The sequence below is a fragment of the Sus scrofa genome, chromosome 14, assembly GCF_054392235.1.
Source record: "Sus scrofa isolate SSC_HxYL_T2T_F1_AM1 chromosome 14, Sscrofa_HxYL_maternal_Yorkshire_Landrace_v2.0, whole genome shotgun sequence".
NCBI classification, from domain to species: domain Eukaryota; kingdom Metazoa; phylum Chordata; class Mammalia; order Artiodactyla; family Suidae; genus Sus; species Sus scrofa.
The window spans coordinates 44,747,932-44,775,872 of NC_139396.1; the positions used below are offsets into that span (position 1 = coordinate 44,747,932).

The following is a 27,941-nucleotide window of genomic DNA, read 5'->3' on the forward strand; positions in this document are numbered from 1 at the left end:
TGTTCCTGTTCCCGCCAGGGGACTTGTGTTCCTATACATGTCCTACTATATGGCTCTCCGACAGCATGCCTGTGTCAGCTTTTCTTCCTTTCTGTTTACGTTTGCTGTTTTCATGTATGTCCGTCCTGGTGGATGACACTCCCCCCAGGAACACAAAAGGTAACTGAAATGCAGCAGCGAGTGAAGTGCTACCTTGTAGAGTGAAGTACAACCTGAAGGGACTTGCTTTAATAAATAAAGAAAACTAATTCCATTGATACAACAGTTTGCATACAGTTTCAGAAGTCCGAGGGGGTCCGAACATTATTTGAAAAATTATAAACACTCCCATTAAAATTGCTACAACAGGCTGTTAAACAAACGTATACCTAGATAAGCTGATAACCAAATGACCTCAAACTGGAAATTAGGAAAGGACTATGCAGTAAGCAAGTTTGGTTACAGCACCTTAAAAGGGGCAGCCCTTCCCTCCTGCCATGTGGTTAAAGGCAACTGACCTCAAGGGGTCCAGAGGTCTTCCTTGCTAATCTGAAGTGCCACCTACAAGGTACAAGGTCAAGACTGGAACTCAGCAGCAAGGGCAGCGTACCTTTCACCAGCTTCCCGTCCGGGACAGCTTTGCTAGTAGATGATGCCTCCTTCTTCCCCGAGGAGCTGCTTCTGCCCCCTGCATCGGCCACGTCTTCAGACACAGCATCCTCCCCAGTGTCACTCGGCTTTTCAGGGGCAGACTCTGCAGGAGCCTCTTCTGGTGCTGACACAGACTGCAGAGAGGAAACATGACTGAGCTGTCCCATGGGAGATCATGCAGAGTTTGTCAGAAAGGATGTGCAGGACACATACAAGCCTACGTCACTCTCTACCAAAATAGGTTTTAAAAAAATATTAGAGGAGTTCCCGTCATGGCACAAAGGAAATGAATCCGACTAGGAACCATGAGGTTTCAGGTTTGATCCCTGGCCTTGCTCAGTGGATTAAGGATCTGGTGTTGCTATGAGCTGTGGTGTAGGTCACAGACGTGGCTCGGATCTGGTGTTGCTATGGCTCTGGTGCAGGCCAGCAGCTAAAGCTCCGATTAGACCCCTAGCCTGGGAATCTCCATATGCCGTGGGTACGGACCTAAAAAGATAAAAGACAAAAGAAAAAAGACCAAAAAAAAAAAAAGTGTCCAGGTAATGAGAAGATGAGAATACAGGCAGAAGAAAGGATTATAAGGACTGCAAGCAATGCTTCTAACAGGTACCTAGGAACCAAGTGTAAGGAAATGTGCAAGGAAGAAAGACGTTGGGGGAGCTGTTGGCAGGCAGTGCTAGAGGACAAAAGTTGGACAAGTACAGGACAAATGGTGCAGCATCAGCACATCAGCAGGGAGCTCCCATGGGCACACTTTCTGCATTTAAGTACATGTTAATACAACAGAATTATAGGATGCGGCTTCCTTCAAAGGGAGTCAAAAATTAATACCCAACCAAAACATCAAATACTTGAAGAGACAGGGTTTGGTTTTTTGTTTTTTTTTGCTTAGAGCATGTTGGACAAATGATTATCAATGAACTATGAATATGGGTCAAAGATTTCAACAGATCTAAAGCAAGAGAGACAGGGAAAGTTAAATTCAGCAAGTATAGGACATATATTACACCTAAAAGCAACAAGCCCTATTATTACACACACTGCAAATAGACAGTTCTTCCCAGACAAGTACCTGTGCGCTCTCACCCCCTTCTTTCTGGAGGAAGAACTGCTTCTTAAACTCATAATAGGCATTATACTGGTGCCAGGGCTGCAGGAACTCGAACCTGGGAACAGAAAAGGGGATAGGTCAGCTAACAAGACATACTCGCCTGCTGCAACACACCTCGGCTCCGAGTGACCGTGCCTGCTGCTAGCAAGACGCTGCTCTAACTCTTCAGTGACCAGCCCTAATGGTCTCAACAATCTCTCGCAGGAGCTACGACCACCCTTGCCATGTAATAGGCCTCAGAGACTGAAGTGGGGAGGTCAGAGCGCTGGTCCTCGGTCACACATTTCACGCTGCAACCCTAGCATGAACATTCTTTGATTAAAAAAACAAAGTGAAGTGTGTATCTGAATTTCCAGTCTGCTTGAAAAGCATGAATTTCAGCCTTTTATTTTAGGTAGCTTCAACATTTAAAAAAAACCAAAGCAAAACCAACTATACAAACAAAAAACAGGAAACACCAACCAAAAAAAAAAAAAAAAAAAAACCCCACCAGCTCAGCACTCTTTTAACATAAGAGTTAAAAATATTTTTAAAAAGAAAAGAATTATGAGGCTCAATTAACCCACATAAAATCCTTTACCTCACCTTTGATCATTCTTGGCACGAACGCTGGTCTCAAATTTAAGGCCGTTCCTGGCCACGTACTCAGCCAGCTTGTCAATCACGGGCTGGATGTCGGGGGGCGGGGGGATGATGGCAGCCACAGGAGCAAGTGCACTGCAGAGAAGAGCTTGGTCACACCGGCAGCACCAGGCCCTCTTCCAGATCCCCGCAGGCAGGGGGTCGGGCCAGTGGCTGCTGCAGGGGGCCCTCACTGTCTCAGTTCATGCTAGCACGTAAATCACACACAGACAGGGAAGCTCTTTATCCGAGAGGACTTGTGCTATAGAAAACTAATCAAAGTCAGTCTATTTGAAACAGGGACCGAAACATCATTGCCAATGGTGAAAACAGTGGCTTTACTCAAAATGACAAGTAAGGACATGAAAACAGGTTCATCTTTGTCTTCCTCACATTTCCCTCCAATTGCTAATTCTTAGAAGCAACCAAGAATAAATCAAGTGTGGGCTGTTGTCATATAAAAAAAGAAAAAAAAAAAAAAAAAAAAAAAAAAGAATGCTGGCTAGCATGATTCATCACCCTTCGTTTCACATTTGACTTTCTCAGCCTGAACAGAAAGTAGGTCATTTTTGCAGATGCCCACGTGTCCTGTCTTAACTTCTTGAGCATCTTTGCAGCTGCAGACAGTCCAGTGCCTCTGAAGTGCTCAACACCCAGAAACTCAGAGCCCAACTCCATGCCACCCAGGGCAGGTGCCAGGGGTCCAGTTCTGGCCTTGCTGGCTCTGACATTCAGTGTTAGCTGGGTTGATGGCCAGATCTCCATCTGCCAACAGCTTATGAGATTCACTTGCATCAATTTTATGAAATCCTGCATTTTTTTGCAAATAACTTGGCTTCACTTCACACTGCTTTTGCCTGCTCTGCCCAACTGAGATGTCAACACAGCATAAGAACAGATGAGGGAAGCACTGAGGGAAATGGTGCAGGGCGCTAACTGGGCATGAATTTTCTAAGTGGGTAGACTCACTGCTGCAAGTGTTTATGTCATGACCATTTCTGTTGCCCTATTAGCCCTGTAACCTAGATAATAAATATTCAGAGAGATAACAGATGCCCTCTCTGTAACCCACATTACAAAGATGTGGGTATCTGCAAACCACAAACACAGGTATGCAGGTGACCACAGAAGTGACATTGTTGTACCTTGTGGTGATGGTGGTGGAGGTCACCCCACTACTCGTCTCCGCTGTGGTTGGGGGCGGCGGTGGTGTGGTCCCTGGGGGGGGCGGGGCAGTGGCTGTCACTCCGGCAGAGCTGGACACGGCCACCCCAGCGGGCAGGGTGCTATAGTAAGTGGCCACATCAACCCCCGGAGGGGGAGGTGCCAGGCAGTAGGTGCCGTCTGGCAGCATGTAGTAGCTGTAGTACATGGCGGCCACCGTTGCTGTGAAAAGACACATTTGGGGAGCGTGAGTGTGGCACATGACAGGCTAGTTGGTGAGCATCCACAATGCAATGAGAAGGGACACATTTCTGAGTGCAATGCCACTTCTGTCCGTGGTCAACCACATCATTTTCTATATCTTTCTGATATAAGAACAGCTGCCCAGGTGACCCACAATTTGGAAGAATCAGCCAATGTCCAGACACACACCCAGGGACACGGGAAAGTGCACGGGGACACTCAAAGCAGCCCAGTCTGGACCTGCCAACACAAATGGATGTCCTCCCTAACTTCAGCATGTGCAGATCAGGACTAAGTACCCTCCCTGTTCAGCAGCCCCAGCTTCCCCTTCTGTGTGGCCTGTGAGGTGATCTGAGTTGAGGACTAAACACTGTTTGCTGGTTTCCCCATTTGACACCAACACTCCATTCTCTACGCCCCTACTTTTCTCATTTAAACATTCATCTTGGCATAAGTTGTAGCAATGTTTTTTTGATGTCAGTCTCCCAAGACAATAGAAATAAAAGCAAAAATAAACTCATGGGTCCTAATCAACTTACAGGCTTTTGCAAAACAAAGGAAGCCACTAACAAAATGAAGAGACAACCTGCACACTCAGCGAAAATATTTGTAATTGATGTGATTGACGAGGGCTTCGTTTCCAACCTATACAAAGACGTCATACAACTGAATTAACGAAAACAAACAACCTAATCAAAAAATGGGCAGAAGACCTAAATGGACATTTCTTCAAGGAAGACATACAGATGGCCAACAAGCACATGAAAAGATACTCAACATGATTAATTATCAGAGAAATGCAAAAACTACAATGAGGGATCACCTCACTCCAGTCAGAATGGCCATGATCAAAAAGTCTACAAATAACAAATGCTGGAGAGGGTGTGGAGAAAAGAGAGTCCTCCTACACTGTTGATGGCAAGGTAAACTGGTGCAGTTGCTATGGAAAACAGTAGGGAGGTTCCTTTAAAAACTAAAAATAGAACTACCATGTGATCCAGTAATCCCCCTCCTGGGCATCTATCCAGAGAAAACTATAATTTGAGGAGATCCATGCACCCCTAGTCACAACAGCCAAGACACAGAAGCAACCTCAATGTCCATCAATAGATGATTGGATAAAGATGTGGTTCATCTATACAATGGAATATGTAGCCATAAAAAGAATGAAATAATGCCAACTGCAGCAACATGGATGGACCTAGAGATTATCATACTAAGTGAAGTTAAGTCAAAGAACAATAACCATATGATTTTTGCCCATATGCCTCTGCCCAAGGGGTGAGAAGAAAGACCCCGGGAACTTGGTTATCTGAGGGTCTGGATGGGAGCAGTGACTCCATTCTTCCCTTATGTATGGAATCTAAAATATACAAATGAACTTTTAACAAAACAGAAACATACGTCGTGGCTCAGTGGTTAATGAACCCAACTTGTATCCATAAGGATGCGGGTTCAATCCTTGGCCTCGCTCAGTGGGTTAAGGATCTGACACTGGCATGAACTGTGGTGTAGATTGCAGATGTGGCTCAGATCCCACGTTGCTACCGCTGTGCTGTAAGCCGGTGGCTGTGTTGTAAGCCAGCAGCTGCAGCTCCAATTTGACCCCTAGCCTGGGAACCTCCATAAGTGGCAGGTGTGGCCCTAAAAAGACAAAAAACAAAAACAACCCCCCCAAATTAGATATACAAATGAACTTTATGCAAAACAGAAACATACTAACAGACATAGAAAACAAGTTTATGGTTACCAAAGAGGATAGTAAGGGGCAGAGGGGGATAAATTAGGAGTTTGGGATTAGGAGATACAAACTATTATATACAAAATAGACAACAAGGTCCTACTGTGCAGCATGGGGACTATATTCGGTATCTTATAATAAACCATAAAGGAAAGGAATATGAGAAAGAATATATATAACACATATATTAAGTGAATTTGATATATGCAATATAAATACATACATACATATATAATAAATATCTGTATCACTCTGTTATACACCTGAAACTAATATAATCAACTAAGCTTCATTAAAAAAATAAACAAATATTCACCTTGGACATCACCACATCTACAAAGCTGTGCTGCTCTGTAACCATGCACGCCCCCACCTCAGCATGCAGATGTACTGCAATTTATTTAAACACCACCTGGAGTTCCCTGGTGGTACAGCGGGTTAAGGATCTGGTGCTGCCATTGCTGTGCCCAGGGTCTGATCCCTGGCCTGGGAACTTCTGCCTGTTGAGATGCAGCCAAAAAAAGAAAGGGGAAAAAAGTCTCGATGGATTCTGAAATCGTTTTGGGACTTTATTAACAGTGAAGTACAATAACTTCCTATATGTTTTGTGCACATACGCAAATGTCTGTAGGATGAAGCTCATTTTTTTAAACAATCAAAAGTTGTCTAAGTTTACTTATTTTTTATTTTTGGGAATCAAACCCAACAAAATCATGGATGATCCACTGATCTAGTTAAGAATTTAAATATCTGATCCTGTTGTAGATAAGCAACTGGTTCTGATGACTGAGATTTATTTTCTTCTTCATTAGAGGATGGTGAAAGATTTTTCTAATTAAGGAATTTAATTTTGATTTCGATTTACTTTGAAACAAAAGCATTTACAAACAATGAAAGCTCTGCACTGACCATGGTTTCTGGTAATGCATGCCATGTGGGGGAGGTATCATCAGCACAGAAACTTAAAATTTCTCATTAACAGCCAGTTCCCGTTGGAATGACTGCATAGCTCACATGTGCTGCAGGCACATCCACAGCTGCCAACGACTCAGTTTGCATTAATTATGCATGTCTGAAGTCCCAAGTTGTGACTCTGGCTCCATGCTGTGCCCTGACCACCATTACACATGAACAACATCATCCCACATTTTCAAAGGAAGATATGTGGCCTCAACATCCTCTCTATGTGATCTTGGGCACAGAAACATTCAGATCATATCTCTGAAGGTGGCAGAGATGAGACCGTGTGAGAAGGCAGGAGGCTGCCATCAGGAAAGGCAGTAACCCCAGCACTTAGCACGCAGAATCTACCGGCTAGGGTGGGGGAACAACTGATACGATGGTTCAGATAATAGCCTTTCCTGCCCTAATAAATTAGGCATTCAAATATGAGCAGAGGCCTCTGAGAGATCCCACATCATCCCTGGAGGAATGAAATCACTATTTCCACCCAGCCCCTTCAGATAACCAAGCTCCTGGGGTCTTTCTCCTCACCCTCCTGGCAGGGGCACCCCCCGCCAAAGGGAGGAGGAAACAAGGTGGCATCAGCAAGAGCAGAGTGTGACCCTGACCTTCCACAGAGAGCCTCCCCCCCACCCAAGTCCAAGTCCCAGGAGAGGGAAGAGCAAGTGCTGCCACTGGCCAAAGGGTCACAGCTCAAGGAAGGACCAATACTCCACATCCTGGCCTGGACTGGCAGCCTTTTCAAAAAACAGCCCAAATAAATTTAAAAACTGTAGCCACAACTGAAACATATGAATTCAAAAACAATGCAGTTTACAATTAAGTTTCAACTAATACTATGCATTATGCAACTGCAATTTAGTGCATTCTTCTATATAACAGAAGTGAATACATTATTTTCAAAATTGAGTATCACTCCTCTGAAAATACGAACATGCAGATTAACCATCAGTCTATGGCATTTCTGAACTCCCATCACATTAAATAAAACAAAGTGCTAAAAATAGCCCTGCCAGCAAGACAGCAGATTTAACTCAGCTCACCCATTAAAAATATCTAAAAGCATTTGCTGAAACAGAAAAAAAAGTTAAAAATGCACAGCTGAGCTCACAAAAAGAAAAGGCTCCTTCTCCTAAGCCTTGAGCCACGTCTTAGGTGGAAAGCAGGGATTTCCAAGATAGAGACAGAGGTGTGAGGGGAGAGACACATGGACGGATGGAATACACAAGACGCCTTCTCCCCTCTTACCCACGTGCTCTGAGTCCCTTCCAATAAATTCTAATTACACCCGGCAAAGGTGAGTAAGAATTGGAAAGTGACCCTGAAGGCAATGAAATAGCCATGGCCTGATGAGCTTAGAATGCAGACATCCTGCTGCAAGGCACAAGCAGGGCACCACTGTAGCTGGGGACCCAGCGGCGAACCAGTTACCTTCCCTGTTTCTCCCAGGTCTCATGTCATGTGTGGAATGGCACAGATGAAAAGATCTCATGGAGAAGGTTCTTTCTGTCCTTTTCCCCAGATATGGAGGCCCGAGGTGGATGTGACAGTGACAGAGCCAACCTTAACCTGAGACCCAGCCTGGCCTGCATCCCTCCACCACCCCATCAATGGTAAGTAATGCTGTGCCCCCTCATTTTCCACCCTGGCACCTCCAGACAGTGTCTTCTGCTCCGTGAAGCCCCTAAGTTTTACTTCCAACAAACAACAAATGCCGGTGAGGGTATGGAGAAAAAGGACCCTCATACACTGGTGGTGGGAATGTAAATGGGTACGGCCACTGTGGAGGTTGGTATGGAGGCTTCTTAGAAAACTAAAAATAAATATATACCCAAAAGAAATGAAAACACTCACTTGAAAAAGTATGTGCACCTTAATGTTCATAGTAGCGCTATTTACAGTAGCCAAGGCATGGAAGCAACCTAAAGTGGCCATCAACAGAGGAATGGATAAAGATGTGGTATGAATGTACAGTGGAATATAGTATTTTTTTTTTTTTGTCTTTTTGCTATTTCTTGGGCCGCTCCCGCGGCTTATGGAGGCTCCCAGGCTAGGGGTCGAATCGGAGCTGTAGCCACCCGGCCTACGCCAGAGCCACAGCAACGCAGGATCCGAGCCGCGTCTGCAACCTACACCACAGCTCACGGCAACGCCGGATCGTTAACCCACTGAGCAAGGGCAGGGACCGAACCCGCAACCTCATGGTTCCTAGTCGGATTCGTTAACCACTGCGCCACGATGGGAACTCCGGAATATAGTATTAATGGAACACTACATTGTAGTAGTAGTGGAATACTACTCAGCCATAACAAAGAATGAATAATGCCATTTGCAGCAGCATGGATGGAGCTGGGGGTATTACCCTTAGTGACTTAAATCGGAGAAAAACAAATATTGTATGATACCACTTATACATGGAATCTAAAAAATAAAATGAACTAGTAAATATAACAAAAAAAGAAATGGACTCAGATACAGAGAACAAACCAGTGGTTAGCAGTGGGGAGAGGGAAGGGGGGAGCGGGGAGAGGCAAGACAGGGGTAGGAGATTAAGAGGTACAAACTACTATGTATAAAATACATAGGCTACAAGTATATATAATACAGGGAATACAGCCAATGTTTTATAATCACTATAAAGGGAGTATAAACTTTAGAAATTGTGACTCACTATGCTGTACACCTGTAACTTATATAATATTGTATAGCAACTATACTACAATTTTAGAAGTTTTAACCTCTAGTGCTGTCTTGCAGCTCCTGCAGGCGTGCATACACCCTGGGGCAGTTCTCTGCAAACAGGGCACAGCTACTGCCCCGAGGGCAAAGCATCTTAAAAACAGTGACAGGTAACCTGCACAGCTCCCAGGAAAGAGCAGGCAATAGCTAAGTGTTAACAAGTGTAGCCAGCAGACAGCAAGGGGCTAGGTCTTCTAACACCCAGGTGCTGAGATATTCTGCAAGAACAGGAGCTGACACGCCCACACTACCTATCAGGGACCCGCTCTGAAGGGGTGCACTTGTCACTGCAGTGGGGCCTCTTGAAATCCTTGAATTGGAAACCCTTAAAATGATCACCAACTAGCATATCTGTGTTTTTGACGTCAGCTCCCAACTCAGAAATTCTCAAAAATACTAAGTTTTGAGGACTCCTGGACCAGACAGAGGAAAGGACAGGCAGGGGTCTGGTTTTCCTGAGTTCACCACTGAATCCCAGACATGATGGGGGGGGGGTGATGTGTGTGTGCCCCCGCGCGCACGTGCATGCGTGCAGTGTCTAAAGGCACCTGTGGTTCCGTCTTCCACTGGGCATCCATGACATAATACTCCTGACTAGGTATGTCACTGTTCTTAGGGTTTTCTGTTGAGGATCTTCTGAGAGGGGACTGGGTTTTACATTAAGTGAAATGATGATGTGACCTTTTTTTGGTTATTTTTTTTGGCCACGGCTTGCAGAACTTACCAGGCCAGGGACTGAACCCACGCCACAGCAGGGACCTGAGCCACAGCATGGCAATGCCAGATCCTTAAATGCTGACTCCAGATAAATCCAAGAGAGAAATTTCAACAGGAACATACACTGCCTAAGGGAGGCACAGGTGTATAGAGAAATCAAGCTGCTTAAAAAGCACAAGGCACATCCTTAAACACCATCCCAATACTGTGTGTACAATGGGAGGTCAAGCCTGCCTAATTACCTTCCAAAGCCCTTCTATTCAACTGGTTTCTTGCAAAAACCAGAGCCAATTTACTGATATTTCTATGCGATCTTAATCTCATGTACATCTAACTCTCAGTTGAGACTAAGAGCACTGAAAGGGGTCCTGGAGACTAGAGGGCTGGTGGCAATCTCCCTTGTCAATCCAGGGAAGATAAACATGTGTTTGCATTAAGAATGAAAATAACTGAGTTCTGTGGAGAAAAATAAGTATACTCTTTAAAAAATGGATCTATTTTATTCACAGGAGACGGTGAAGAAAGAAGGTGGCAGGGCCACTAGCTGGGCAGAGCTGGGGAGCAGTGAGGCCCACTTCCTGCCTCTGTCTGCCTGTATCCCTGGGACTCTTCTAATAAGTCTGATGGCTTTAAATCTTATTTATATTTGATGACTCTAGAACTGCTACCTCCTGCTCTGAGCTGAACTTGTATATCAACTGCCTACTCAACATACACACTGGGACATCTCAAAACGTTTCAAATGGATCGTGCCCAGAACAGAGCTGTCCCCACACACCCGCTGTCTCCCGGCAAGTCCTGCCGTCTCACACCCCGCCTCCTCACAGTGAGTCCGCCTGGGCATTGTGGTTTCTCTCAGTTCCATAGCCGACTCCCTGGAATCAGCTCCCCTCTGACCATCGCCCTAGAAGCTCCAGCACCCCCTTCCTAGGCCACACACCGTCATCCTTCTGCCAGGAACCCTCCTGCCTCAGGTCCTAGCCTCGTTCCCATTCTGTAGGCACCTGCCTCGTATGCCATCGCCCCCACCCCTCCCTCCAATGGGACTCGGCCTCCCTGTCTATGGCCACCAGCTCTGCTGACCGCCCACAGACTCTTGTCATTTCTGCGATGCCCTACAATGGAAGCATCTCTGTTCACAGCTATTCCCAGCATGGGATTACGGCAATGCCAGTCTGCTGAATGAATGTACAAGTCACGCTCAGAAGAACGGGAACTGCAATGGCATAGGACTTCTAAGAGGTGGTGGCCTAGAACCTTCCAAAATCTGAGGGACCACTATTCTGGGCCCACCCAAATTACCTACCATGCCCGAGGGCAGAATTAGGGCATTTTCAGACATTCTAGGATTTTAAAAAACGGTCTTCCTGCATACCCTTTCTTGGCAAACTCCTGGAGGATGCGCTTAGGCAAAACACAGGAGTAAACCAATCAGAAGACCTGGCACTAACACAGGTCAGCAAGGAACAGAAGTCAGCAGAAAACCCTGGGCCGTATGCTGGGAACAAAGCCGCTCCAGACTGGTGCCAGAGGCAGAAAGCTCAAGAGTCACAGCTGTCAGTCACCAAGACGCAGACTGTGAACGCAACAACCCATTTAACAGAGAAGCCTGCCTCAGTGGTAAACGTGAAGACCTGCTTAGAAAGGTGGCACTGTTCAAAGGAGCCCAAGTCATCCACGTCTCTGCAGATGCTAAGCTAGAAGCAAAAGCAGTTCTGTCTGGGTGACTGCGTGGGCACCTGACAGCTGGACCCCTCTGACTCAGGTCATAACAGACAAGTTCACAACCTTACAGAGGGATCTAATCGGTGCACAAGACTCATGAATCAACTACTTCTATACTGTTCCCTTTTGAATTTTGATTACAAAACAGAGGCTGAAATATATTAAAGTTAAGAAACTAAATATGTAAAATAAGCAAAATCTGAGGGATGAGAACTGGCTTAGTAAGGATGAAAGTGAGCTGAATATCACCTGTTACAGCAGGAAGATGTCAGAGTAAACCTAAAGTCAATAAATCTAGAGTAGTACAAACACATTCTTCAGAGGTATGGAGGTAATCCGCAAAAACTCAAAGACAAAACAGTTAACAGCAAACAGGAATCACGAAAAGTTTATTTGACTTAAAAATATATGCATTACTTTGATTACTATACATATATATTTTTTTCTTTTTAGGGCCACACCTGCAACATATGGCAGTTCCCAGCTAGGGGTCCAACTGGAGATTCATCCACCAGCCTACACCACAGCCACAGCAACATGAGATCAGAGCCGTGTCTGTGACCTACACCACAGCTCACGGCAACAGCAGATCCTTAACCTACTAAGCGAGGCCAGGGATTGAACCCATGTCTTCATGGATACTGGTCAGATTTGTGACTGCTGAGCCACAACGGGAACTCCCTGATTACAATAATTTTTAACAGTACCCTAATCAAAGAGATAATGAGTAACTTATCCTATTTATTATAGTTTGAATTCAGGGCAAGGAGTTCAGAGAAAGAGTATTCACGCTCCTCGTTAACACATAAACCTTTATTTTTAAAAAGTTAACCTTTTCTACAAAGCTGTTTGGAAACACTCTTACAACTTGGGTGGTTGGTCATTTCAAAAATATGTCTACAGCATGGAAAAGGTATAGAATTATGTCCTTAATCCCATCCTTATTTGGATTTTCCTGGCTTCTCTTCCATTCTTCATCCACACGTACGTGCATTTCTCAGACACAAGGTGGGTTCTAGTGAGAGGATGGATGCACCCTCCTGCCTTCCCGGACACTCACGTAGGATCTTGCCTCCAACTCAGGTTAACAGGCAACCAATAAACGTTCTCTGTCAAGCTAGGCACAGAACATGCAATACTGTGGCAAATGGCCCAAACCACAAGTTCTATTTATTAATCTCTATCTCATTGTAAAGCCAGACTCTAGGAGGAAGACACCAAGCAGAATATACTGCACACAGCCCGGTGACTGCCTGGTCACTGCTTGACACTGCTAGGAACTGCCTGCTCTGAAGCAAGGCCTGCAGCCAGGAGCTGCCACTGCTCATAAGTTCATGTGGCTGACAGACCAACGTCAGAGTGACTCATTTTTAAGAGTCATTTCACTAGCTAATGTAAAGCTCTGTGGCTGAAAATAAAGTTTAGTAAAGGTTTCATTAGATCCCTGAGCTTGGTATTAATGCTTCAGGCCCTTCAAACAACAGCAGTCTACTTGGTTTGCGAATTTTTTTCTGCCTATGGTTACAGTTAGGCTTTCTTCATAACAAAGACCTTTACCTGAAATAGGTCAAGTTACTGGACTTTAAATATGAGGTACCAAGAACACAGTTCCAGGGTAAGTGATCATCACTGAATTCTGCATTTTTAAGAGGGAGCAAAGTGCCCAACATAAACGAACCAGTTTTATTTATCTATTTATTTTGCTCTTTAGGGCCGAATGTGCGGCACATGGAGGTTCCTGGGCTAGTGGTCTAATCGGAGCTACAGCTGCTGGCCTGCGCCACAGCCACAGCCACGCCACATCTGAGCCACACCTGCAACCCACACCACAGCTGAAGGCAATGCTGGATCCTTAACCCACTGAGCAAGGCCAGGGATCGAACTCGTAACCTCATGGTTCCTAGTCGGATTCGTTAACCACTGAGCCACGATGGGAACACCCACAAATGAATCAGTTTTAGACGCATGAACGTGTGACTTGGGAACTTTTAAGGCCTTGAAGAGTGACTGCTCTTTTTTGCAAATAAAACTTACTTCTTGAAAAGCCTTGTCTCTAAGCATCACTTAAACTCTTCATCAGTGACCCTCAAGCAAAGTTTTGAATTTTTAATACTGTCTAGAGTTTTTGGAGGCAAGTTACACAAAAGCAGGTTCTGAGGAGTCTGTGTGAATCGCCCAGGAGCCCAAGGCATGTGTGGAGGTAGGGGAGGGGGCCTACAGCTGGGGATAGGACATCTGCTCTGTGGCCTTTTTAGGCTTGTACCAAGAAAGCAGGGAACAGAGTCTCCAGAGGAGCTGCATGTGGATGGAAGACAAGACGTGCGGAGCCAGTGAGAACAGCGCTGGGAGGGGAGGTCTGGGCACAGCAGGGCCAAAGGAGCAAGGAAGCCAGCGAGACATGCCACAAAGACAGCAATGAACTGAGGCCGGAAGGAAAGAGGACCCAAGTGACCTCTGAGTTTTTTGGGACACAGGCAAATCTGGAGAGACAGGAATTCAACTGAGCACAAATGGAAGGAATAAAATGGGCAATGAGATGGAAGGGATCATGCTGAGCAGGGTCGGTAATGGCCTGTTTACCTGCTTTGCACAGCCCAGGAGAGCTCGGAAGGGTTCTACGTTTTTAAATGCTTCCAACCACCCCCCCCCCCCACACACACACACAATGAAACAATATTTCATGATGTAAACATTCTATGAAACTCAAACTGGGTCCCTAAATCAAGTTCTAATAGGGCCAAGTCACATACACCACTTGTTCATCAACAGAGGGGAACAGCCGCCATGCTGGAAACACTCACATCTGGACCTTTATAGAAAAGGTTTTCAAACCCTGTGGTAGAGCTCAGAACACAAACTGAGGACCAAAACACCACTGTTACTGAGCTGGTGCATTTAAATTGTAAACAGCTGGAAGAAATCAAGTCACGGAAAGGAGAAGATGGACAGAAGGCGGACATAATCATGCTGAACGCCAAAGAGGAACAAAGATTAAAACAAAAAGAGAGGACTTCTGGTTTTGGCTCAGCAGTAATGAACCCGACGAGTAACCATGAGGATGTGGGTTCAATCCCTGGCCTCACTCAATGGGTTAAGGATCTAATCAGGGTGAGCTGTTGTGTAGGTCACAGCCGTGACTCGGATCCCTTGTTGCTATAGCAGTGGTGTAGGCTGGAGGCTGCAGCTCTGATTCAACCCCTAGCCTGGGAACTTCCATATGCTGCAGGTGCAGCCCTAAAGAGCAACAGACAAACAAACAAACAAAATCCAAATGAGAAAATGGTAGACATAGAAGAAAGAGATAATCCAAAATAAGGAAACTGACATCTTTTAAAAGATATTCAGAGATACAAGAGAAAATAATTTCTCTGAAATGAATCTTTTTTTTTTTTTTTTTTTTTTGCTGACCCACAGCATATGGAGTTCCTAGGCCAGGGATCAGATCCCAGCCACAGTTGTGACACGTGCTGCAACTGCAACAATGCCAGAGCCTTAACCCACTGTGCTGGGTCAGGGACTGAACCTGCATCCCAGTGCTCTAGAGACCCCATCAATCCGTTGCACCATAGGCCACAGCGGGAACTCTGAGGACTGAATCTTTGACTGAAAGAGTATATAATAAATTCCAGGAAAACTAGTGGCTTTTTATGCTGATTAGGTTATTAAAATTTAAGAGCAAAGAAAGAATTCTTTAGGTATGCAGTTGGAAACAGCGAGCTCAAGGCAGTGAGGGTGGGGAGGATGGAGCTGGCTTCCTCCTTTCACAACAACACTGAGCAATGCTTCCACATCCCAGAAAGGGCGACACAGAGTAATATTCCCTGCCAAGTTGCTATTTATGTCAAAGGTCATCACAGGCATTCTCAAACATGAGACATCTCAGAGAAGAGCACCCAGGAGCAATTAATGAAAAATGATCGACACACTCACCCAACTAGTTGGTGGCCAAAGTCACCTGAGTCAGGTTTCTCTGGTAAAAAGGAAATCTAGTTTACAAAGATCTAAGAGAAAGAAAATGCAACCCAAGAATTTCAGACCCAAATGAGTTTTCCTTTCTACATGAGGGTCGAAAGCAGGCAGTTTTCAGGTATGCCAGAATTCATGAAATAAAACCCTTGTAAAAATTTGCTTATGAAATCAAATAACCAAGAGACAAATCAAATAAAGAACTCAACTAGAGATGCTTTGATTAAAAAAAATTAATCCACAGAACTAAGGCTAATCAAACAGGGAATTATGGTTATAGAACAGGATGTAATTGTTACTTTTAACTCTGACAATCTAAACATAGCATTTCTTAAATAAAAAACCCAGGAGTTGGGTGGTAGTGAAGGAAAGGTATTTTAATGAGCATTTAATTTCCTCCAGTGTTTAAGTTGAATAATAAGATCTAAGATAAACATACATCTTAAAAAAACCCCTACAATTCCAACCTCTTTGATGTTCTAACCTTTAGAAGAGAATTCTTGAGGTATGGAAGAAGTTGAAGTTCAAGAATTACATCATTTTGATTTCGATGATAGGTTCTTCAGTCAAATTCAAGTAAAATTATAAAGCTTATTTCCATTTTAACAGAAGTATTTCTATTAATACATCGACTTTTTAATCCATATCTCTGAATAAAAATTATCTCTGTATTCTACAGAGATGAGCTGCTTCTCCACATTATTCACTACAATTATCTATTATAGTCTTTTCCACTGTGTCAGTGGTGTTCACCTAATGCTAAAAATGGCTTTTTTTCTGGATGTTGGCATCTTGGGTAATATTTTCACTTTTTCCCTTCTACTTATCCTGAATTACAATAAAGCCATTTCTAAAGAGTTTGGAGGAAAGTAAATCATTTCAAGGTCGTGACTTTGTACAAAAAAGAGAAAATACTAAAAACAGCAAAACCACATTTAAAAAAACTGAGAAGAAAATATCTACTGCAGCCGCATGATGTGGTTTAATTTCACTTAAGCTATTTATAGAATGAAACTTTTTAAAAAAACTGAGTTGGCATTTTATTTTTAAAAAACCACATGCTTTTAACAGTGGGTAGTATTTTAGCATTATTGTTTCCTGCATAATTAATGTTATTTATTATGCTCTTTTGCAAGGATTTATAGCCACATTACAGAAGACAACTAAATAATAACAGAAAATAGCATGGAAGACAGTTTACTGTCAGGCTAATAAATGAAAGAGACTGTTTAAGTTTCACATTCTATATTTAAGGAGCTTCTAAAAAATTCCTTTAGGAGCTCCTGTTGTGGCTCAACGGATTAAGAACCCAACATAGTGTCTGTGAGGATGCAGGCTCAATCCCTGGCCTTGCTCGGGGGTTAAGGATCCGGATTTGCCGCAATCTGCGGCCTAGGTCGCAGATGCAGCTTGGATCTGGTGTTGCTGTAGTGTAGGCCGAGAGCTCCAGCTCTGATTGGATCCCTAGCCGGAGAACTTTCATGTGCTGCAGGTACAGTCTTAAAAACAGAACAAAACAAAACCTTTAAAATAAAAATGGATGCTTTTCTTCCTAGACTGCTAAGTATAAAAAAGCTCTGATCAGTAGAAAGTAGCTGACAAAGGATGACTGATAGACAAAGTACACAATAAGGTGATTATTAAGTACCAAGTGGGGTTCCTACGGCTGCATAATGGGTTAAAAATCCGACTGCAGTGGCTTGGGTCACTGCGGAGGCTCGGGTTCAATCCATACACCACAGGTGCGGCCTTAAAACAAACAAACACCAAGCAATATAAGACGATGGGAAAGCTCAGTGACCCAAGCCACCGAGATAGGCCTCAGCAAGCCCTTTATGAGGGATAAAGGCTGTCACAGGGACTGCTTCAGCCTCAATAGGATATAGGGAGAGCTGACCAAACAGTCTTGACATTAAAATCACAGAATTTCGAAGAATTAACTCAGGATACTAGTGCTTCAAAAGAAGCATGGCACAATCTGCCTTTCTCCTGAGAAGGCTCACAGCACTCCTCTCGCCATCCCGAGTGCTCCGCTAGTACCAGTTTCTTACCTGTCCCTCCACTTCTGAGCCGAAGCAGATGGTCCACACCCCACCAGCTCCTTCCCCACTCCAAGTGCCCCGGGCAGTGCCTCCAGTGCCCTCTCTGACCCCAGCAGCTGGCTGACAATAACAATAACGACCACTCACTCCATCAGTCCTCTGCCGGAGGGGAGAGAGGGCATCTCAGTGTTTTGCTGCTAACAGAAATCTAACTTACAATGAACATTCTTGTAGCTCAATCTTGACACATATATTTGTGGCTCAAAGTAGAGTTGCTGGGTCAAAGGTACGTGCATTTTAGGTTCTGGTCTGTGTGCAAATCTACACTCCCACCAGAACACGTGGGTGGGCCTGTCGACCTTTTCCTTCTTTGCTGATGTGACAGCTGAAATGCGGCATGTCACTGAAGGTGCTATGTGTATCTCTTTCATTTAATCCCTAAGATTATTAAGAAATTCAAACACATGTATGTGAAATAACATGTTCATAGCCCAGAAACCTCCACTTCATCCTAAGACTTACAGCTTCTAAGTGTTCCAGTGAGCCTATGAATGCGTATTTTTCTGCTGTAACAAAATGTCTTAGATTCTTCACATATTTGCTGCAGCCTGGTTGAAAGGAAACACTGGATTTTATTTTCCATGAGGTTAGACACAGTGCCACTGGAGTGGGCAGCAAGGGTAAATAAACTTTAAAAAAAATTGGATGGCTATTTTAGCCTTTGTGAATTACTCATACTGTAGCTCATTTTTTCTCCTGGGCTCTAAGTTTGTTTTTTTTTTTTTTTCCTATTTGACTGTAAAAGCTGTTTGTACGTTAGGTTTTTCTGCTTTCTCAATGGTTTTATTTTTTCCATTAGTTGAATGTAATGTCTGTTGGCTTGAAATAGATGATTCTTTATCTGTTAAAGTATCCCTACTTTCCTGAGAATGTTCACATCTGGCACTTACATCTGGAAGTGATTTTGCTGTTGGATAAAAAGGCCAGGCTCTAGTGGGATCCGTTTTCCAGACAGCTTTTTCCTGACACTGTTCTTCTCAGAAGCCAGCCCTTCCCTGTGTGTCTGAATTTGTCTCTGGGGGCTCATTCATCCTTTCCCTCTGAAGAGTTTCCTGGGTTCTGTGCTGGGGAAGCTGCCTGAGGAACCAAAACACCAGGCCCAGAGGCTCCTCTTTAGAAGGCTGGGCCTTCTGCTTTTACCAGAAGTTTTTTTTTTTTTTTTTTTTAAATTTAATTTTTATTTTTTAGCTTTTTAGGGCTACATCTGCAGCACATGGAAGTTCTCAGGCTGGGGGTCAAATCTGAGCTGCAGCTGCCAGCCTACACCACAGCCACAGCAACGCCAGATCTCAGCTGCGTCTGAGACCTACACTGCAGCTCACAGCAACACTCATGGCAGCGCCAGATCCTTAACCCACTGTTTGAGGGATCAAATCAAGTCCTTGTGGATACTAGTTGGGTTTGCTACCACTGAACCACAACAGGAACTCCTACCAGCAGAATTTTTCACTTCAACTTTTACCAGTTAAACATACTGCAATTACGTATTTAATTAAAACTTATGCAAACAGAGGAAATCTGAATGAGAAAAGAGAATTACTGTTTCTGTGAAATTGACAGAATCCTTTGTAAAGATCAGATAAAATTCCAATTGCTTAAAAACAAAACCAAAAACCAAAAACCAAAAAATAGACAAAAACACCCAAACTGCTGTGGACCCCAAGGAGAGAGGAAGAACAGTGAAAGCCCTGCAGTAAGACACTATAAGCCTGGGTTTTGCTCTGGGCCAGCTGGCATACACCTCGCTTCACGGAACCCAGCTGACTCACAAAGGCAAAGCCATGGCCCACGTCGAAAGTGGGCCAACAGCAGCACATTTTCACCTTCCAAATTAAAAGATGTTTCAGGCCTGTTTTAATCACATATTTTGTATAACCCTCCAATTATTTAGGCCTCCCAAGGACTTCTACTGCAACATCTCATTTTATTATCTGAAGGGCCATGTCTCCCTTTACTGTGCCTCTTTTAAATTCTTGCTTGCTACTTTTTAAGATAACCATAGACTCTAACCACAAATAAAACGTACATGCTTGAGAATCTGGGTACAGATGTCTGCATTTGTTTCTTCTGGGTCTTCTCCTGATCTGAATCCAAATTCTAGTCCATGGCTCTTCCTGGGAACACCTAGGCCACCCTATATAACTCCTGGATGCAAGATGGGCTGTTGTCATGGCAACCCAAGGGTTTGGAAGGGGGCTCTCCATGGAGCCAATTCTCCACTGGGCGCCCCCCTCCCCCCTCCCAGCCAAGCTTCACAAAGGGGTGCTGCTCAGGTCTCCCTTTCTACATCACCCACTGGTGGAACCTGGCTTCCGTCCTCCCCAAGTTGATGACATTGCACTCACTTCCTGGGACGACGTATGTTTATAGTGAAATCTGAAAGACACCTTAGAGCCCCTTCCCTGGCCTCTGGGCAGAGCTGACCACTGCTGAGCATGGCCTCCACAGAGCAGCTCTGCAATGTCCCTCTGTCCACTGCCCATGACCCCTCCAGCAGCCACGGGAGAGGCTGGATATGGGCCCCTATGAGGAACATCTGCTTTGCCAGGTTTGGTTGGACTGCTTCATCTTTTCACAAAACATGAATTCACTGCTGACACCTGTAAGTTGAAATGTTTCAACTAAACAGTCTAGCTTCCTTGCTTCTTTGGAAAACCTGGAACTTGGTTCCTGCCCTCTGGTGGCTGAAATCCAGGTCTAATTAGCCACACGGTCTGTCAGCACTGATTCCTTCATCTCTGCTGGCCTGGACATGACCCCAAACACCCTATCCTACTCAGGCCTGTCACTCTTGCATGAGTGAAATGGAAGTAGACCGTCAGAACAACTATTTTATTGACAGGAAGAGGTGGTTACAAACTGCCCCCCCCATCTCTGGTTGGGGTCATGGATCAGGCCTGTGGACTGGCCTGCAGAGTTTGCACAGACCAAGGATGGGATCCCCCCATTCCCAGGGGCAGAGGATTCTGTGGGGCCTCTTAGCTTCTGAGGCCCCTGCTGGGCTTCAGGAGGGACTGAAGTCAATGGGGCTCTAGGTAACTTGCAGTGAGATCCCTGGGAACTACCCACCCCTCTCACCTTCCATCCCTCTGTTGCTTGGCCCAGGTCATGGTCAAGGATCAGACCATGGTATCTGGGAGTAAAACCCCAAGTCACAGAGCAGCCTCTACTGGGCACTCTCCTGCCCAGTCCTGCAGGGTCTGCAGACTTTCAGCCATTCCGACCTCAGAGTTAACTGGATTACACTAGCGACAAGCAGCTCTAATAACCAGGGCACAGTGCAGGAAAGAATCTAATGGATGAGCACAGACACTGCACTTAACCTGTGGAAATTCAATGACAGGTCTGAAGGAGGAAAGCCAGGAAGCTAGAGAGATGTCCCACTCAGCGAACTTATACCTGTGTGGCTGTCCACATGACAAGCCCCACCAGGAGGCATTATGGATTACTTAGAGTGTCACCTGCCTATTAATGCATGTTCATCACACACCGACTCGTTAAGAGAAAACATACCTGATCCACTCTGATTCGAACGTTTAAAGAAATCTGATTTAACTTGATTTAATAAGCACTAAAGAAATTATCTGAGTTCTCTAAGAGGTTTCACATTAAACCCACTTAAGTAACTGATTTTTGAAGTCTAGAAATGTTAATTTAGCACATCACATTTACACATTACTGCCTGCCAGTGCGAGACGGGAAGTGAAAAAGGACACCATTATCATTTTTAACAAAAGCTTGATCCCAAAGTAACAAGCAGCAGCTCACATTTTAAGAGAATTAACCTCAAACTGACCCTTCAATCACTAACTGAGGGTGACAAGCCCTACAGATGGATTCAGTGTTATCAGGCGTCTGTGTGAAGCAGGCTGACAGAATTCCTGCGGCTTTGCTAAAGGTTCTTCTCTCATTCAATGCTTAACCCCGAATAAAATAAGTTTTTAAAAGACCTGATAATGAGACCAAGGTTAAATACTTTCAAATGATTTCTTGACTAGAACTTCAAGATTTCGTTCTATTAATAACTTTTAAGTAATTAAAAGAGAAAAGAGTAGCAATCAGTGAGAACAGTAGCAGCTGTAATCACTGGTGAGGTGCACATTATATGCCATCTTAAGCTGCATGTCTTTTTTAGGACAGCAGCCACGGCAGAGAATACCACACATCCACCAATCTCCACTCTCCCAGTTCCTCTTAAGAGAACTTTGATTTGGTTTAGGGCACCGATGCATCCAAATGAAAGCCCACAGGATGACCATGGGACCCCGTTCTGGTCCATGAGAGTTAAAGAAAGTCATCAGGCATGGCTCTGGGGAGGCCTCTGAAGAGGGGCAGAGGTCCCAGCACCTGCTCTCTGCTCTCGCCCTTCTTCATTCTCCCTGGAATGCGGGGCTAATGCTGCTGACAGAGTAGCCATCTTCCCAACACGAAGTGACAAGCAAAAGGATGAGGCCACACGCTAAAGACGCTGAGCATGAAGGCTCCTCAGGCCCCTCTAGCAGACCTGTGTGCCTGTCTCCACAGCTCCCCTTCCCTGCTGGTTAAGGCGCTCGGCGAGGTACTCACAGTCAGTGCTGTACTCCACCTGGGAGGGCTGCACGGCCGCCCCATCTGTTGTGGGCGGGGTGGGGGTGGGACTGTCAGCCTGGGCTTTACGGACCAGCGCCGCCAGGGGGTGATCCGGGTCCACCACCTTCAAAGGCTGCAGATAGAGAGGATTTGAGGTCACATTTCCTGTATTCTGAGTCATGCAGAACTCTGCTCGACTTTAGAAGTGTCTGTGCCGCAGAAAACCCTCAGCACACACATGCACGTACCACACCCACGTGTGTGGGCACACACACGGAGGTCCTGCTAATTGTGGCTGAGAGCTCTAGCTGCTTGTGAGTCCCAGAGAACTGAATAAATGAACTGCTTCAACAATGAAGGAAAGGAAGGAGGGATGATCAGGACTAGTCTGCTACTGAGAAGAGTGTGAACCTCCAGGTTCAAGCAAAACACTGTCCATCCCCAAAGCATTTTCTGATTTTAATCACCAAGAGCTTTTAGAGTCCAGTCAAGCAGCCATGCTGATGACTGCTGAAATGATACCCTTAGGTCTGCTGAACCCCTGTTTCTCACATCACAAATGGTGGAATGAGTGCTGAGGATTAACTCCTTTATAATATGGATGAGGAGAAGATGAGGAAAAACATTTATGTTGTCAGGTAACACATCTTGTTACCTGTGACTGTAACAGATGATTTCAAGGAGCATACTCTGGACACCTATCAAATTTAATCCTGCTATAATAAAATCTCCATGAAAAGACAATTTCCAATCTTAACCAACTGTTTTCCTTATCTTAAATACTCCAAGTGGTAAAGTTAGACAAAATGAAAATGATTTGCCTGTGATTTTATACAATGTGCTATAAGGAAGGAAATCCTTTGCCACCAAGCCAAAACAAAAAGGCAAAATGTACTTCGCAGATAATAAAATACAGCTTTCACACAAAAGAAATGCTTGCTTAATAATTTTCCAAAATGACAAGGGCAATTTTGCTACAGTACAAAAACACAGTCAACAAGGCGCTCAGCACCTTCATCAGCTCCTCTAGGCGGCTGCACTTCTTGGAAGCAAAGAGGGACGGGTGCAGGTAGCTCCCATCCTCTTCATCGTCCTCATCTTCATTGTCAGAGCTGACTCCTGGCTCTGAAAACAAACACATTTCAGGACTTCAAGGTACAGAAGAATTACGTAGGAACTCAGAAGAAGCAAAGGCAGAAATGTATGCAGGCGTTTTTGGTTATCTGTGCACCTTTGGAAAATACTCCCTACACTGCTGTTGCCCAAGAAGTTCCGCAGAAAGCCAGGCAGCAAGGAGCATGACCTCAGCCTGGCTGCCACTTTCCCCCGAGCATTTATTAGTTCAGAGTCACTGCTTTTTTGTTGTTGTAGATGATAATGGTTTGTTTGTTTGTTTTTGCTTTTTAGGGCCAAACCCACGGCATATGGAAGTTCCTGGACTAGGGGTCAAATCGGAGCTACAGCTGCTGGCCTATACCACAGCCACAGCAACGTAGGATCCTTAACCCACTGAGTGAGGCCAGGGATCAAACCTGAATACTTGTGGATACTAGTTGGGTTTGTTACTGCTGAGCCAGGATGGGAACGCCCAGAGTTGCTGTATTTTTCTAAATTTTTTAAGAAAAAGGCAAAAAGTCTCAATGATTTATGAAGGTAATCTAACAGCCACAGATTTTTTAAAAAAACTACAGCAAACAAACACATATGGAGAAGACAAGATCTGTATTAAGATTTATAAAACCAATTTTGAAAATCTCATTTCAGCTGAAAGAAAAATTCAACAGCAGACTTATATACTGTTGTCTCGGGATGTTACTCAAAGTATCTGATTGGCCTTTGTAGTAAGGATTCCAAATTTAGACACTTATAAAAATAGCTTAAAAAAAAAAAGGAGAAAGAGTAAGATTAATCATTTCATTTTTGTGGACATGTGTAATTTCACCTTGGGTCCTAACATGGTGTGGACCCAGGAAACTGGAGGATAGCTGTGAGATGCTCAACAGGCAAAGTGAGAGGAAACGTTTCCAACCTACATGGGTATGCTCTGATAGCATCGATATTTAATTTGATTTCAACCATATATAAAAATATTAAGAATACGTTTTCAAGACTTATCGAGAACAGCTTCACACGATACCACGGTGTACCAGCAGGCTTCATCACTGTGCCTTAGTGGCAGGATTTCACAAATATCTGAAGGTTTGCAGTGCAGGCGGCAACCACGCATCCCTAAGGATGACTATCCCTGTACCTTCCCAGATCACCCCGCCCCCAGCCCAACACCAGACAGAAACAGTTTCACATACTCTTTTTCTCTTCACTTTTGTTTTCTGCCAGTACTGTATACCGTCCTTCTTTCATAGCTTTCTGGATGAATTTGTAGTAGGGGTTGAGGTAGTGATCAAAGCGTAGAAAGTCGAATTGAGAGTTTCGGGCCTGTTTGGCCTTCAGCATTATTTCAAACTGTGCACCCTGTTTGCACACGAAATTGGCTGTGCGCTCAATGATGGCATGCATTTTGGCTGTTGGTGGCTGCAAGAAAACACACACATTCATGTTATCAGTTTGTCCCCGTTTCCACTGACCATGTGACTTAAACAGAGATGCAACCCTGCTTTTACTTCCAACTCTAAGAAATAAGAGACATTTCCATTGGAAGAGTCCAGTCTAAAAAGACTCTGGCACTGGCCCCCATTACACAATAGTCAAGTTTCTGAATTTTGCAGTATTTTGTGGGGAGAAAACCCACCTGCTGAGGCAGGCCATTCTAGCTTTGTACTGAATGGACAGGAGGCAATTTTTCCCACCAATCAGATGTTCCCATAGATCAGGAGTTCCATGAGAGGGATCGGGGGTTGTGAATCCTCTGGGAAGCTGTACGCAGACTCTGTACACACACATGATTTCTCTAGGTAGAGGGGCTCATGTTACAGCAAGTTTCTCAGGGACCTAAGAATCATTTCTCCTCCTTTTTCTTAGCTGGGACTAGTTTTTAAAGCTTGGAAAACATCCCTTTTGTACCTCCACAGAAAGCCATGTGCTTGCGCCAAGCTTTTTCCCTGTGCATCTCAATAACCTCCTTCACCACCTTCTTCCTTCCTATTCCCTGGAAGTCATGCCTCATGTCTCCCGTTCATCGATGTTCCCATTTGGGGTTCCAAACTGCAGTCCGTCTCGGTGTGGTCTGGTCAGATAGAGAGGGCTGCACGCAGATTTACTGGGTGAGTCATCTTGTTGCCATACAGCGAGTTTACTACTAGGAAGCAAACCCGGCTCTGCCCTGCTCGTGCTAAGTGACTTCCACTGCACCACAAGCTGAGCAATTCCTACCCAAACATTGAGATCCTCAGCCCAGGGCTGGAAGCCACACATCTCAAACACTCTTAGTATCAGTGAAGAGATTAACACTAGGAAACTACATGCAAATAATGTGGGAAATTATTCTCATTAAAAATGGGCAGGAAGTTCCCGTTGTGGCTCAGGGAAAAATGAATCCAACTAGAGATCATGAAGTTTTGGGTTCGATCCCTGGCCTCGCTTGGTGGCTTAAGGATCCGGCATTGCCATGAGCTGTGGTGTAGGTCACAGATGTGGCTCAGATCCTGCATTGCTGTGGCTGTGATGCAGGCCTGCAGCTGTGATTCTGATTTGACCCCTAGCCCAGGAACTTCTAAATGCTGTGGGTGCGGCACTAAAAAGAAAAAAGAGCAGTTAAGAATTCAAGATGGGAGTTCCCGTCGTGGCGCAGTGGTTAACGAATCCGACTAAGAACCATGAGGTTGCGGGTTCGGTCCCTGCCCTTGCTCAGTGGGTTAAGGATCCGGCGTTGCCATGAGCTCTGGTGTAGGTTGCAGACGCGGCTCAGATCCCGAGTTGCTGTGGCTCTGGCATAGGCTGGCAGCTACAGCTCCGATTAGACCCCTAGGCTGGGAACCTCCATATGCCGCGGGAGCGGCCCAAGTAATGGCAAAAAGACAAAAAAAAAAAAAAAAAAAAAAAAAAATTCAAGATGCACTTTAATTTCAGGGCTTAATCCTTCATAAAACATAAGAGGCCTTAACTCTCAAATGTGATTCTTGAACTAATGAAGTCCTTCATACTGCAATAGGATAAATGTCTACTGTTATTTGCTGATCCCATGATAAACCAGAGTTCATGTTAAAGGGCCATGCACTGAAGTATGGACCCTAATGTACATTTTCACTAGCTTTGGCTCAATAGATTAACTTTTTTTTTTTTTTTTTTTTTGCTTTTTAGGGCTGCACCCGAGGCGTATGGAAATTCCCAGGCTAGGGGTTGAATCAGAACTGCAGCTGCCGACCTGTGCCCCAGCCACAGCAACGCAGGATCTGAGCCGCATCTGCAACCTACACCACAGCTCACGGCAATGCTGGATTGTTAACCCACTGAGTGAGGCCAGGGATCAAACCCACATGGTTATTGGTTGGGTTTGTTACCACAATGGGAACTCCCAGAAAGATTATTTTTTGAATTAGCGTATTCCATATATGTGACAGCTATTAATGATCACTTCAGAACAATGATCTTTAAAGGAAAATATACCCACCCCACCCCACGCCAAGGAGAGACATTCTCTGTTGACCAAACCAACCAGCTGGTCTAAAATTTCTTAAAAGCAGGCTTGGATAGGTAATCTCACAAAGTGATAATGATTATAGAAAAATGAAGCACCTTGTGAATATCCTTCAAGATCTGCTACCACACCAAGTGATCATGAGATAAACACTTGGTTTGGAGAAAGTTATTCTTTCCTCTTTATCACGTAAGCTTCAGAAAAAAATCTTTCTCTTTCTCTCTTTTTTTTTCTTTTTTTAGGGCCACACCTACAGCATATGGAAGTTCCCAGGCTAGGGGTCATGATCATTCCTGCCATAAAATGAGATTTTAAAGATATAGCCAATGTGTAAATATGTATGTGTTACAAGACTGACTGATTTGGGGCGGGGCGGGGGAGGGGAATGCTTTTCTAATTTAAAGAAGCCTTTTCAGAAAGCAACTGAACTCCAGAAGGGGGAGGGAATAATAACACCTTGCAGATCCCTCCCCCCAATCCCATTAACATGGCTCTAAAAACTCCAGAGCAGGCCTCGGGAAATGGGAGAAAGAGGTAAGAAAGCCTGCACCACAGTCAGGTTTCCCAAGAGCTGTGGAAAGTGCTGGAGTTCAGATCACTGGAGCAGGGTGGGTGGGGGTCAGGTCGGGAGGCAGGTGGGGTGAATGAGCCAAGAATCCCAGGAACTGCTGGGCTGGCCCTCTCCTCTATAACAAATACCAGATCGAGTCACAATTCAACTGTAAAAAAACAAAACTAAGGAAGCCCAAAATAAATACCAGATCGAGTCACAATTCAATTGTGAAAAAACAAAACTAAGGAAGAAACAGCAGGAAATACAAGAAAATATTTAAAAATTGTTTGAGGTGAAAAGGTCTTCCAAAACAAGATTCAGAATCCCAAAGCCATGAAGGAATATGGAGACATGATTTCATAAATACTTTTAAGTCCCACATAAAAAGACAAACAGCTGAAAGACAAAGTGACAGGAGAACAGAATCATGGCACATACTGGACCAGGGTTCAACACACAGCACATGTGAAAAGTCCTCACCAACCTCCCAGAAAAACCAA

General features: G+C 44.6%; 1 protein-coding gene across 12 annotated transcripts in view; it reads right to left on the bottom strand.

The window, feature by feature from the left end:
* The window catches only part of SFSWAP (splicing factor SWAP), a 78,008-nt gene that overhangs the window by 38,353 nt on the left and 11,714 nt on the right, over positions 1-27,941 (bottom strand). For 11 of the 12 annotated variants that reach the window (XM_021073982.2, XM_084993523.1, XM_084993521.1 and 8 more), the window contains 7 exons: positions 24,601-24,826; positions 23,307-23,419; positions 22,292-22,427; positions 3,511-3,751; positions 2,330-2,461; positions 1,706-1,799; positions 590-764 (listed from right to left, as the gene is read on the bottom strand). In XM_021073982.2, the coding sequence (XP_020929641.1) occupies positions 590-764; positions 1,706-1,799; positions 2,330-2,461; positions 3,511-3,751; positions 22,292-22,427; positions 23,307-23,419; positions 24,601-24,826 (1,117 nt within the window). Of the gene's footprint in view, positions 1-589; positions 765-1,705; positions 1,800-2,329; positions 2,462-3,510; positions 3,752-22,291; positions 22,428-23,306; positions 23,420-24,600; positions 26,155-26,677; positions 26,875-27,941 lie in introns of those variants that run through there. The other variant, XM_084993524.1, reaches the window with a different exon arrangement.